General features: G+C 39.3%; 1 protein-coding gene across 1 annotated transcript in view; it reads right to left on the bottom strand.

Annotated features, from left to right (window-relative positions):
* l3mbtl3 (L3MBTL histone methyl-lysine binding protein 3) overlaps window positions 1-13607 on the bottom strand; it is a 94471-nt gene that overhangs the window by 70484 nt on the left and 10380 nt on the right. The window contains exons 5-7 of the mRNA XM_079639027.1: window positions 9498-9627; window positions 7196-7280; window positions 7000-7094 (exon numbers count right to left, since the gene is read on the bottom strand). Coding sequence (XP_079495153.1) covers window positions 7000-7094; window positions 7196-7280; window positions 9498-9627 — 310 coding nt within the window. The remainder of the gene's footprint in view (window positions 1-6999; window positions 7095-7195; window positions 7281-9497; window positions 9628-13607) is intronic.

Raw genomic sequence — 13607 nt, forward strand, 5'->3', positions numbered from 1 at the left:
TGTGTCCCGCTCCGCTGCTTTTCGACAGTCGGAGCAGCTCTTTGTTTCGTTCAGTGGGCGCTCTAAAGGGCGAGCTGCGACGAAACAGAGTCTATCTCGATGGGTAGTGGACGCCATTGCGCTAGCCTACGCATCTAGAGGTTTGGAATGCCCTCTGGGCATTAGAGCACATTCTACGAGAGGCATGGCCTCTTCGTGGGCTTGGTATAGCGGAATCTCGTTACAAGATATCTGTATGGCGGCAGGCTGGGCCTCCCCGTCTACATTTATAAGGTTCTATAACCTAGAGGTTCCTGCGTTGCAGGCTAAACTGCTCTCGGTCTAGAAGACTATGTTTAGTGTTCCTGCCCCGCGCTGCGGCCCAGGTCACTTCAATGTTTTAAGCATCACTCACTGACAATGTGTCCCATGAGCATGCTATTACCCCTCATATACATATATATTTCATATACATGTTATTATGCCCTTAGAGGCACTACTATAAAGGGATGATGCTAATTTTAGCCGCTCTCCTTATACATTCTTGGTGTAGGCGCTTGTATGCCAGGGCGCGCGCGCCCTCGGGTGTCTGTGTCGATCCAAGAGCACGCACGGCGAGTTACAGGGGTTCCCGTAGCGTCTTCGACGCAGTACGAGAGAACTCTACGTAAGAGAACGTACTCGGTTACTAACGTAACCTCGGTTCTCTCTAGGAGAGGGAACGAGTACTGCGTCTCAGGCCGTGCGTACCCACGCTGCGTCGCTTTTGTGACGAAAATCAGAGTGGAGGACAGCTACGCTCGTATTTATAGGCCTAGGCCACGCCTGTTTCGGCGGGAGATGACGCAGAAGGGCGCGAAGCGCCCTCATTGGACAGCGTCACTGGCCTCGCATAGGCTGTGCTTTTCTGGTGGAGCAGCCAATGGGTGAGCGATATTGCTCCGCCTAAGGTTGTATGCTACAGAAAAGCGTTTTACAATATTTACAAAATTAAGGATTAATTTTTAGGCTTCAATCTCGAAAAAGAAATATCTTTCCCGTAGCGTCTTCGACGCAGTACTCGTTCCCTCTCCTAGAGAGAACCGAGGTTACGTTAGTAACCGAGTACGTTTTCTTTTACAGATTAAATAAGACAAACCATAGATTTAACTCTTAAAAATTATTAAATGCCCATGAGAAGGATGCATTACTAATGCAATACTAGGAATTTCAGTTAAGGCATGACCATTGGACAGTGAAGTGCTCATTGGGTCAGCAGGGTCAGACAAAAACAGGTGGAGAAGAAGAGACACATGTAAACTGCAATTAAAGCTACACTGTTTAGGAATTACTCTCATCTAGCTGGGAAATTGTATATGACTACTAACTGAATATTACTTTCTAGCGCCTCCCATTCCGAGGGCGTTTTAACTCCTACGGTGGCCGTATTATTTCAAATCTGCCGGCAGTCGCGAGTAATCTCCCGCTCGCATTGGTCACGGTGCCACTGAGTGTAAAAACGTGAAAGGCGAAGCTTGAATTTCCAGGTATGTCCCTCTTTGGTTAATGTATTTTCAAGATGGAGGCGCAACATGGCTTCCGCCATTCGACCAGCACACCCGTATGTATTATAAATGGCAGATTCTACGCTTACGAGAATACTTGATTAGTTGGTAGATGTAATTATACATTAATGAGCACATATAATTTTGAAAGAACAAAGTGGTTTTTGCTAAGAATCAACTTAAGAAATTACACAGTGTAGCTTTAAGGTGAAGAATTAAGTGTGAAACCATCAGGAACCCTTTAGTCTCCAGCGCCACCATTTTCCAGAACTGCAACCAACCAGAAGAGCAAGATATCAGGGTCTCAGAGACTTAGGTCAGGTAAAGAGCCTGAAAAATGACCCCCTCTTAATAAGAATTACAAGCTGAAGTGTAGTAAAATACATGAAGACTGTTTTTATAGGCTTTATTGACAGACAGATTGAGAGTGACTGACCAGCACCACATCCTCTTGCACCACTGTTTGAAGAATTCATCTTCCAGAATCTAAAGGGTTCCCGATGGTTTCACACTTACATGTGTCTTTTCTTCTTCACCTGTTTTTGTCTGACCACTGTCCAATGGTCATGCCTTAACTGCATTTTGTAGTATTGCATTAGTAATGCATCCTTCTCATGGGCATTTAATCATTTTTTACTTTTCAGTCTGAGTTAAATCTCTTTTTGTCTTATTTAATCTGTAAAAGAAAACGTCCCTAATAATTATGCACACCTGAATATAAGGCGTATTCCATTTCCAGCCTTCATGAACAATTATATATCACTTATAAATGATTAAATACAAAATTAATAGTAGTTATTAAGATTAGTGTGGTTTGAAATTGGTCAAATGTGCCTGGAAAGAAAATCAACGTGCCTAATAATTCAGCATGCAGTGTGTGAGCAGGAGAGATAAAGCATCCAGCGTGTGTAAACCTGTTTTCACAGAAACCTAAAGCTCTCCCAGTGTAAAGCTTCAGGGTTTGACTGTTGGAATCAAGACAGCAAGATAATTCCAAGTAAAATAACTACTAATATACGTATTATGAAATATTATTTGGCTTCCTAAAACCCTATTGTGAATGTGATGTGGACTGTGACACACTATCACAACTAAAAAGACGTTTAAGTCCACTTTAACCCTCTGGGGTCGAAGGTGTTTTTGGGGTCCTTGAGATGTTTTGACATGCCCTGATATTTGTATTTTTTTCAGTTGCTTATAAACATATTAATGGCAAAGGTGTAATTACACTCTATTTAGCATGAACATGACTATCATAATATGTGAGCAACATGTACATGTTTGCATTTTTGAGAGAATATTATTTATGCGTGGTTATTCAAAAAACTCAAACTTAAATTGTCTGATATAAGACCACAAACGACCAACTTCTTTTGACTAATTGAAGTTGTCGGCTAGAGTATTTACTTCAAAATTATCTGAAAATCATCCGGGCTAATCGTTCACATTAAACAATAGATTGATTTAAATTTTGTAAGACACTTTTTGTTTGGAAAGGCAATATGCAGGGGGCGTGAATGATCCAACAAGGTCATAAATAATGTCCTCATTCACACCTGAGAGACAAAGACCCGCTAATGCTGCATACTAATGAGCCTTGCATAGGTGTCACTGAGCCACAAGAAAGAATGCAAAGACAACACACACATATACACACACACACACATATATATATATATATATATATTACTACAGAATTGGTTCAGAGTTGGAAACATCTTGAAAAAAAAGTGTATTTTTCCACAAACATTGTATGCTTGCAAATTGTATAATATCCAAGGTAAACATTTCTAGTAATTGTCCAGTTAATTCTCATTCGTATTTTCAAAAAAGTTTTGCAATATGTAGGCTATCCTCTCCCCAAATTTGTCACTAATAAAACACAAAAATAATTTAAAGAGAATGCTTATATTGACCTTTTAAGATTTTGTTTGCACCTTGTAAATTAGGTTTTGATGTGGCAGTAAAAACTTTATAATCTATCCAAAACGAAATGTTGTCTTTCATATTTCGTCTTTTAGGGCATACCTGTTATTTGCAGTTTAATATGTTGCTTATACAAAGACATTTTATTTCAACGTATTCAGTCGATTTTTACTCATCTCAGTAGGCAATATAGATAGTTTGCTAAAAGCGAAATTCATTCACACAGACAAGCGCAGCTGGAGTAAACAACATCATGTGCCGTTCATTCATTCAAACACAGAAACGCGCGAGCTGGAGTAAACAACAGCATGTGCCGTTCATTCATTCAAACACAGAAACGCACGAGCTGGAGTAAACAACAGCATGTGCCGTTCATTCATTCAAACACAGAAACGCACGAGCTGGAGTAAACAACAGCATGTGCCGTTCATTCATTCAAACACAGAAACGCGATTCAAATTTCAACAGTCTTTTGCGGTTTACAGACACCATTTCATATCGCGATTAGAACAAAGCACTTACTGATGATCTGCAGCTGGATCCGTTGTTCGGCTACTCCAGCACGTTTGAGGTAAAATTTCCAGGATTATCACGATATTATTATTCCTCACAGCGAGTGTTTTCCAGCTGTTGTGGGCGTTGACTGGTTTGCATGTGTTGCTTCAGATCTGCGTCTGAATAGCGGCGCGCTCTCGATGGGCGTGTCACATTAGCAGAGTAATGAGATGCCAGAAAGATAATGAGAACGGCTGATCTCTCGCTCTTTATATATAGATTACATAAACAGAGAATATTTCTTTTAGTTTTGAATTAGATAATTTAAAACTACACACTTAAATGATTATAGAGATATATAGCTCATGTCTGAGTGAATAGTATTCGCTGAGTTTTGTTTGAGTTTAGAGACGTGCTTCAGAAAAAAAGTTCACGGAGACGGAGAGGCAGAAAGCACTCCCTGTTTACTTTCTTTATTTTACAAAAGCACAATGTTTTATTTCGATTGTAAGTGGACACATAAAAAAGTAGACATTTAACAGCTTATTTTTTCATATTTCTTAAGGCTGTATGCAGTGGCGGACTGGGACAATAATTCAGGCCGGGAATTTGACTCCACTGCCAGGCCACCTCTGCTGCTGCAGTCACCACCACCCTATTCATGTAATCTACTGGACTGATAAACTTGTAGGCTAACCCTATTAATGTAACAGGTAGACTACCAGATGCAATATAAATGAATAAAAAAATAACCCTTAAAAACTCACTGTCCACCACCTCTAGCTCAACAGCAGGAGTATTTGCAGCTCTAGTGCTACTGTTGCTTCCTTCGTCACCTTTTCAAAATAAATAAATAAACAAACAAACATTGTAGGCTACATGTAGACTAGAAATGAAAAATCTAAATAACTAACACTGTATTCTTTTCCATACCATCTACTTGATTTATTTATTATTTAAACAATTTGACCCACTAACACTATTCTGTCTACTTTTTATACATTTTTATTTATTATATAAAAAATATGCTACATGTAGACGAAACGAGACTTGACACAGCACCACTTACATATTGTTGCTCGTTTGTTGGTTTAATTTTATCTATTGTGATTATCTAAGTGATTTGTATGTAGTGTTAATTTTGTCACCTATTTTTAATTTAGTCTTAGTCTTGTGCCAAATGTCTTAGTTAGTCTTAGTTTTAGTCAACTAAAAGTCTCGTTATTTTAGTCAAATTTTAATTAGTCGTCTAGTTTTAGTTAAAACATTTTAGTCTTTTTTTTAAATAACAAATTATTTCTGAGATTATTTCTGATAACCATTTCAGTCAAATAGTGTTTCACACATCTCAAATATTGGTTAAATGTCATAATTACCTGAAAAAAAATGTAATAGATTTTTTTAATGCAACTAGTTTTTAACATTAATCTGTTCATAACAGATGAATATTCTATCTCCTGATGATGGCAAGTAGAGACGATTGGAGACGAAAATGAAGAGAGATTTTATCTTAGTTTTTATTTTATGCAAAACATTCTCGTCTTTTTTCGTCAACAATAATGCATGTTAATTTAGTCTTAGTCAGCGTTTTTGGACATTGGTGCAGTCTCGACATCGTCTCGTCTTAGTCATGGAAAAAAAAGGTCGTTGACGAACATTTTTAGTCTCGTCTCGTCTGACGAAATTAACACTATTTGGATGAAAGCGTTCGTCTGCCAAATTATTACAAATATAATGTAAATGTAATCTTGACCGACCTGTTCCCTTACTGGCGAACATGGCTGAGATTTTGCAGCAGCTTTGCTGCGTCTGTGGCCAGGGCTTTTTTCCTTTTTAAACGCTCCCTCTCTGCTCCTCCTTTGCGTTTACGCTCCATTTTTTGAACTATTTAGTCAGATATTAGGCAGTGCTTCGTGACGTTGGGTGGGATTGTCATTTTCACTCCGCCATTATGATTCGTCGATTGAGAGATCCGTCAATTAATTCGTAGTTGCACACCAGCCTATCACATGCCAGGCTGATCGTCTGCACCTTTTTTTTTTTTTGGCAGCCGGCAGGCCAGAACGACCGTCAGGCCACCGGGAAATGTCCCGGTGCTCCCGATGGCCAGTCCGCCCCTGGCTGTATGACCAAAACTGACGGAGTATTTTAGGTCTATTTTGCTGCTATGTAAAAAAAAACGAGCAAAACGCGCCCGCGCGTTTGCCGACCTCAGAGGGTTAATGGTAATGGTAAATGGACTGCATTTATATAACGCTTTCACAGACCCAATGGCCACCAAAGCGCTTTACATATTGCCTCACATTCACCCATTCATACACCGACGGCGGTGTCAGCCATGCAAGGCGCCATCCAGCTCGTCGGGAGCAGCTGAGGTTAGGTGTCTTGCTCACTTTAAAGTCCATGTACAAAGGACTGACAAACCGTACATATTTACAGTTTGCCACCATATTAGTTTGCAGCTGTAACATGAAAATACAATCCATATACCGGTAATCAAAAATCCTTTACTGGTGCTTCACTAATGCCCATCTAACAGGGAACGTCCTCTGAACTTTAGCTAACGTTCTGGCGAGATGAACAAACGCTCTTCCAGTAACATTACTAGAACGTTCGTTTAAAGTCTTCAATAATGTTCTCAAAATGTTAGCAGCACATAAACATTTATACATCATTCATGGAAAGTTTTTTCCAAAAATATTTAGATGGATGTTCGTCTAACATTAGCATGAACATAACTTGTTTCAGAACGTAGAGAGAACATTCAAAAGCAACATTTCCACAATGTCTGCAAAATGATAAAAATGTTATCTTAACTTTCACAACACCAAGAAAAAAAGCTTTTAAACCGTTTAAATAACTGTACATTTTGAACGGTCAGAGGACATTCATTTTCATAACTTAACAGGAACGTTAGCAAAACATTCTGAGAACATGTCTGCTAGCTGGGTGTGAGTTAGTAAAATCTAAGTGTGTATAAAAGCGAAATCAAAGGTAATTTCCTTCCACAACAGCGGCATTGACTGCTGTCGTGTGTGTGTGTGTGTCGTCTCACCTCTTTGAAGAGTTTAGTGGGGGCAGCGATGGCTCTCTCCTGCTCCAGGTACGAGGCCCAGCACCACGCCTTCTTCTTGCCTCCATACGGGACCGCTGCATCATGGGAAACAACCACAGGTGTCATGGAGATCATGTGACTGTCGCCTGGAGAGAGTGTGTGTGTGTGTGTGTGTGTGTGTGTGTGTGTGTCTCACTGTATCTGAGCAGAGCTGCGTCTCCTCTGCGCTTCCGCCGGCCTCGCGTGGCCCCGCGTGCTGGTCGCCGGCTTTCTTTCTCTTCCTGTTACACACATCAAAACAGGAATCCAGGGTCAGATCTGCTTACTCATCAGCAGTGGCTAATAGAAGAAACATATGAAAGTGACGTGTAGCCAAGTATGGTGTCCCATACTCTGAATTATTGATTATTATCTGATAATTATCCTTGTTTGCGTCCCTATTTATTCTCGATGTGTTCTTCACGATCGTTGTTACATGTCCTGTTCTGCTTTGCCCTAAAGTAGATCTAGTTTTCTCCCCAACAAGTTTTTAGTTCAGTTTATGTATTTATTAATAAACACCTATTATCCCCTGCGTTTGAGTCCCTCCCTTACATTCAATCCTGACAGGTAGAACCTTAATTCAAGATCACTGAAAACAAGTCCTAATATTGCATGATTTGTCTTTAGTTCACCAGCAAATGTATCTTGTTTTAAGGCTGTTACGATTTTTTTTTTTCTGGGGAAAATAAATACTGGGTTTTTTCTGAAAGAAATTCATTAGTTTAGTTATTTTTGTGAAACCAGAAAATGAAATCGGCCTAATACTGATTGCACACAGTATTGTGTATAGGTACCACAAATGGTGTTTTAAAAGGTACACGTGTAACATTATGATAACTTGTTTATATAACTTAATAGATTTTTTTATATACTGTATATACTACATATCTAAGTTTTTGAGGTTGCAAGAGTTGTAGGTTTTCATATTAATAAAAGCTTGATGTCTTGTGTTGCTAATTGGCATGCAATTAATTTTAAAACATATTGTATGCTGGAGAAAATACAGCATTACTGTTACTAAAAATAAAGCTGCATCTGACTATGTTATGTTAGCCACACTCTAAAAAATGCTGGGTTGTTTCAACCCAATTTTGGGTCAAATATGGACAAACCCAGCCGTTGGGTTAAATTTTTTAATTGCATTTTTGATCCAACGTTTGGGTTTGTCCATATTTGACCCAAAATTGGGTTAAAACAACCCAGCATTTTTTAGAGTGCACTTGACAAAATAGTGTTTTTCTCTGAGGCACGGTGAAAACATGGAACTCACAGAGAATAAAGACAACAAGCGATTCAAACAATAAGACTAACAGTGTTGAGATAACAATGATTAAAATGTATCCATACAGTTGTTCCCTTGGCTAATAACACATATACGTTATTAAAGCGTCTTAAGTCTTTCCATGGTTTCTGCAAAATATAACCAGAAATCGAGGATAACACAGGTATGATGTCATTGATAGGCGACGCACGGACACTTATTTCTCTGGATGTCATCATTCTTGGAAACATCTGGGATAATGTAAGTACACAAGTCAACAAAATATATAACACTGTGTAAAAACTGTGGTTTTTGGATATTTTAATCTAAAAATCTTACATGTTGTGCCTTTAAAATGTGAACATAGTGACCTCTCTCTAGACTTGTAGTCAAGACCGCCTAAACTGAGACCAAGACACTACCGAGACCAAGACAAGACCAAGACCAAGACCAAGACAGACCAAGTCAAGACCAAGACCAAGTCGAGACCGGAGGGGGAAAAAACAGACTAGTGTTGAAGCTAAGCAATAACCTGTATGAATTCAAGAACAGCAGCATACTAGGGTTCAGCCGCAGTTTACATTCAATACATATTAGACGGTATTACTTCAACTACACATGCAGAACAACAGAGACAGACCATGTCGAGCTGTGACTGTGAGCTCACTGTAAATGTTTTTTGCAGACTGAGTGAGATCGACTGTGTAGCAATTGCATGACGGCTGTTACGAGAAAAACTATACGAGAAAAAAAAAAAACTATACGAGTGCGGATTAGAACTCAGAACCTCTGACACGGTTGGCGAAAGTTTTACCACTGGACCATTAAGATATGCATTGTTCTAAAAAGGCGAAACAGCTCTGTAACAAAAAATACATGCATGTGATTGGTTGCATTTGAAGGGCGCGAAATAATTAATAATGCTGCATTATCGAACGTTGTGTCGTTGTGGATATTGCAGTATTGTATTGCTAAATCCCCGACCACTATATCGATCTGAGACAGCGAGACCTAGACAAGACCGAGAGGTCCGAGACCAAGACAAGACCGAGACCAAAGACTGTCAAGACCGAGACCACGTAAAAGTGGTCTCGAGACATACATCACTACCTCTCTCTCTCCTACCCACATGCCACTGCTCTATAAAGGATGTGAAAATGGAGGATGAAAGCAGAGTAACAGCAGGTGAACTGACATAGTCGTCGTCGTCGTCCTCGGGGACCTCGAAGGAGCTGTCCACGTCTTCAGCGCTCCTCTCCGTCAGACGCGACCTCTTCCTCACGACCACCTCTCCGTTCGTCCGGGAGCCTTCTCTCTGCAGCGCTCTGTGAAACACCACAGGAACATCACTGCAGACGCATGGAAAAATTATGCTTTCTTTATTCATTTTTGCATCTTAATGTATAGATGCTTTTTTTCCGGATTTTTCGCCTTTGCCTTTTGATTTGCTTAGTTGGGGACATTTAATTAAATTCAATTTAATCTGCCTGCATTGACATCATTATATGAGAACTGAAATGAGCTGGACGATGACATCACGGTTTTCTCTAGAGCGGCTATATATAACTAAATTAATAACTTTTACAATAAAAATGAACCATCACTGAACTTACTTAAGCTGGACTGTGATGCTATTTTCTTCTGGAAACAAACTTTGTTGCATTATTTTCCTGTTATCACTGTAAAGCTGCTTTACTGAAACAATCTGTATTGTAAAACGCGCTATATAAATAAATGTGACATGACTTGACTTGACTGAGCTACCTTAGTTTGAATGACAAAATACTATTTGAACAGAGACATGTCCTGTAGATATCAAGTATAAGAAAATAATAATGTTCATGTCAATAATTACCCATCATCTTGTTTGTGTGTGTGTGTGCGTGCGTGTGTGCGTGCGTGCGTGCGTGCGTGCGTGCGTGCGTGCGTGTGTGTGTGTGAGAGAGAGAGAAAAAGTGCTGTGGTATAGTGTTCATCTTCATTACATACTATGGCGTTATGTCACACAGAATTGTCTCATTCAATAAATTTGTATTAATGCTCAGGTTAAGCGTGTGAGAGACCGGAAAACCCCAACACAACATCCTGTGGCCTCTTTCTTAAAACAGTATATACGTGTTAGGATTTTTGCCAACGGTTGCACCAGCCCTACCACAAGTGTGATGAATATCTATGTTTAGTAACATGTTTTTGTGTCAGACTTTTTTTTTTATGCTAACATATTTCATTAAACATTTTCTTTGTAATGTAACTCTTTCACAGTTATACATTTATAAACACTTTTGCTAGAAAATGATAAAGCAGTTTTTGTGCAACATTACTGATTTGTGTATCATATTAAATCCATTTTAAATGATTCTCTGAGACTGAGTCATTCGTAGCTCTAAATCAATGTGCAATACATAAACACATCAGAAACACAAGCAGATGTTGAGCAATACTGTACAATCCCAGTAAAGTACACTGGATTGTGATAGTCTTGTGTCTTTAGTAAATTTGGCACTAAAACTGAACATCATCACTGAGCAAAATGTCTCCTTAATTAAAGTATGAATTTTTCCATAAGTCCTCCCTAAGAATAATTTAAACTTTTAACTTTTAAACTTTTAACAATTTTAGAGTTGCTAAATTTCCCTGACATTTCTAGCCTGGGTTTCCCCATGCTGCCTTGCGCGCAGCGCAATTTTATTCAAGCTGCTAGGCAGTCTGGATTCCATGGACCAGATTTTCGCCTCAGCGAGGGGACCAATCACAGAACGGGGAGGGAGCAGCAAGACGATGACGACGTCTATGCGACACATCGAAGCAGTTTGTTTATATCAACATGTGCACTGCAGATCTCTTGCACAAACGGAAATAGTCGCTGAAAGCCATCGTGTACACATAAATCTATCTGTCTTCTTCCTCGTTGAATTTCTGTCGCTCTACTTGATATTTGATAGACATTTGTAGCGCCCAATAAACGGCTCTGGGCATTCGTAAACCACGCCTCAAATACGAGAAAATGAACATGTGGTTCCCAGACCACGTCTCAATCAGACGAGGTCTGACGTTAGCCAGACTAAGACATTTCATGACTGTGGGAACCTTGTGTGTCCAAACAATGCAATGCACTCGAGCTGACCTTTCTTTTTCATTAATAAATGTCCCGGAAACCATATTGCCTGTAATTTCCTTCTTGACTTGTTTGATCAGAGGGACAAAGTAAAGGTAAGGTTGATTTTACACAAAAGTATACTAAAACACTAAATAACTGTTTTATTTCCAACTAAATGCCACTTACTGTAATAAAATAACTAAGTCATGTGACTATAATTCAGCATGCTACTGTTTGAAATATTTACAATACTGCATATTGTTTCACATGCATTTTTATTAGGGATGCAGCGATATGAACATTTTGGCCGATACAATGACCAATAATTCTTTATATTTGAAAGCTGATAACGGATATATTGGCCTATAAATATATAAATATAATATAATTTGAGAGCCTGATTACAAAAACAAAAGTCTCACCATTAAAAGCCATGTCCCAAGCAAACGATTATAATGATGTTCTCATTAAAATTTTATGCAGCCGATATGACAGACTTGTGCTGCACTTGTTGCACTTTACTGTATGTTCCTTTTTGAAGAGATTTCAATCATATTTCAAGCAATTCAAAATCATCATGGTGAACCGTGAACATCTGAAGTGATGATCTGAAGGAAATGATACATTATCAGCTTTAATATATCGGCCAAATTTTTGTATCAGGCCGATAACGATAAAAATTAACATATATCGGCCGATACTGATATGGTGGCCGATATATCGTGCATCCTTAGTTTTTATTAAATATGAGGCAGTATTAGATCTGCACGATTAAATGTTAAAAGATAGCGATCTCGATTCAAACACCCACATGATCTTATTTCTAAGACAGCTATTCGGCTCTCCGTCTATTAAAACTTAGACAAGTGCGATCACAGCAAACATTCAGATATGATCCAGAGAGAGCAGTCGTCGTGTTTTGATATAAAACAGCTTCACTAATTTAGTGAAAAACGCTTTTCCACTGCACAGTACCAGCTCGCCTTGGCTCGCCTCACCTCGACTCGACTCGCCTCTGTTTGGTTTTCCACTGTGTAAAAGTTGTACCAGTACCTGCTTCCAGGTACTTTTTTTCGTATCACCTTCGGCGAGGTTCTAAGCGAGCCGAGGCGAGCTGAGGCGATACTAAAACGTGACGTGACACACGGGAGACTGCTGATTGGTCAGCGAGAATTGTCAATATTCACTGCACCATCATTGCACGCGCCAGACGGAGTATCCTGAATAACCCCGGCATTTTTAAATAGTTTTGCCAGAGATTGCGTGATATACCCATTACTAATATTATGTAAAACAGCATACACTCGACTTCCTCCATTTTCCTGTGTGTGTGGGTAGCGGGTGTGTGTCGCGTCGCTATGACGACCACCAGGTACTATTGTGGAAGTACTATGCAATGGAAAACGGAGCGAAACGCGAGCCGAGCCGAGACGAGCTGAGACGAGCTGAGTCGAGTCGAGCTGGTACTGGTAATGGAAAAGCGCCATAACAGTCTTTTCAACATCACAGTATCATTATTTCTGTCTTACAGTAACTCACATTATCACAGAAGTACTGGATAAAAGTTTACTGTTCAGATATAAACACTGATGTTTACGGTAGTGATCAGAATAGATCAAATAACCTTTTGAAAGTAACTTGATGCTTCAAATAAAGATTGTATCAGTTACATCGTTACACCAGTAGGTGGAGACAAGTGTCTGTTAAAAATGTGTTTGTCATTGAATTATTCATTCAAGACATTTGTTCAAAAACCCTGAATCATCCAGTAATGAAACAAGTGAAGTCTTTAGCAGTGTGTTATTGAATCATTAATTCAACCCGATAAAAAAAAAGAGTTCAAATGAATTGAATATTTTTTCCAATACACAGCAGCAATTAACATTTTTTCAGAATCTTAAGTATACTACAAGTTATTTTGATTCGTTGTCTATCATTCTTTTTGCTTCCTGAGAGCTTTTTGCTCTTCAGCAAGCACTCTGTGTCAACTGTCCTATTTGGTGTTGTTTGTCCCGTAGGAACTTGAATTGTTACTATAAGCACAGCTGAAAGCATGCCCACGTTAAACTTCGGCAGGTGACACACGCGATCAGTGTGCGATACTGTTTGGATGCTACACATCCACAGTCGGCTCTTGAGGGTGCTGGCTGTGTTCATTGAGAAATATCTCAACGTATACAGAAAAAAAAAAGAAAAAAAGACATGTGC

The sequence above is a fragment of the Phoxinus phoxinus genome (assembly GCF_949152265.1).
Source record: "Phoxinus phoxinus genome assembly, chromosome: 16".
NCBI lineage: Eukaryota > Metazoa > Chordata > Actinopteri > Cypriniformes > Leuciscidae > Phoxinus > Phoxinus phoxinus.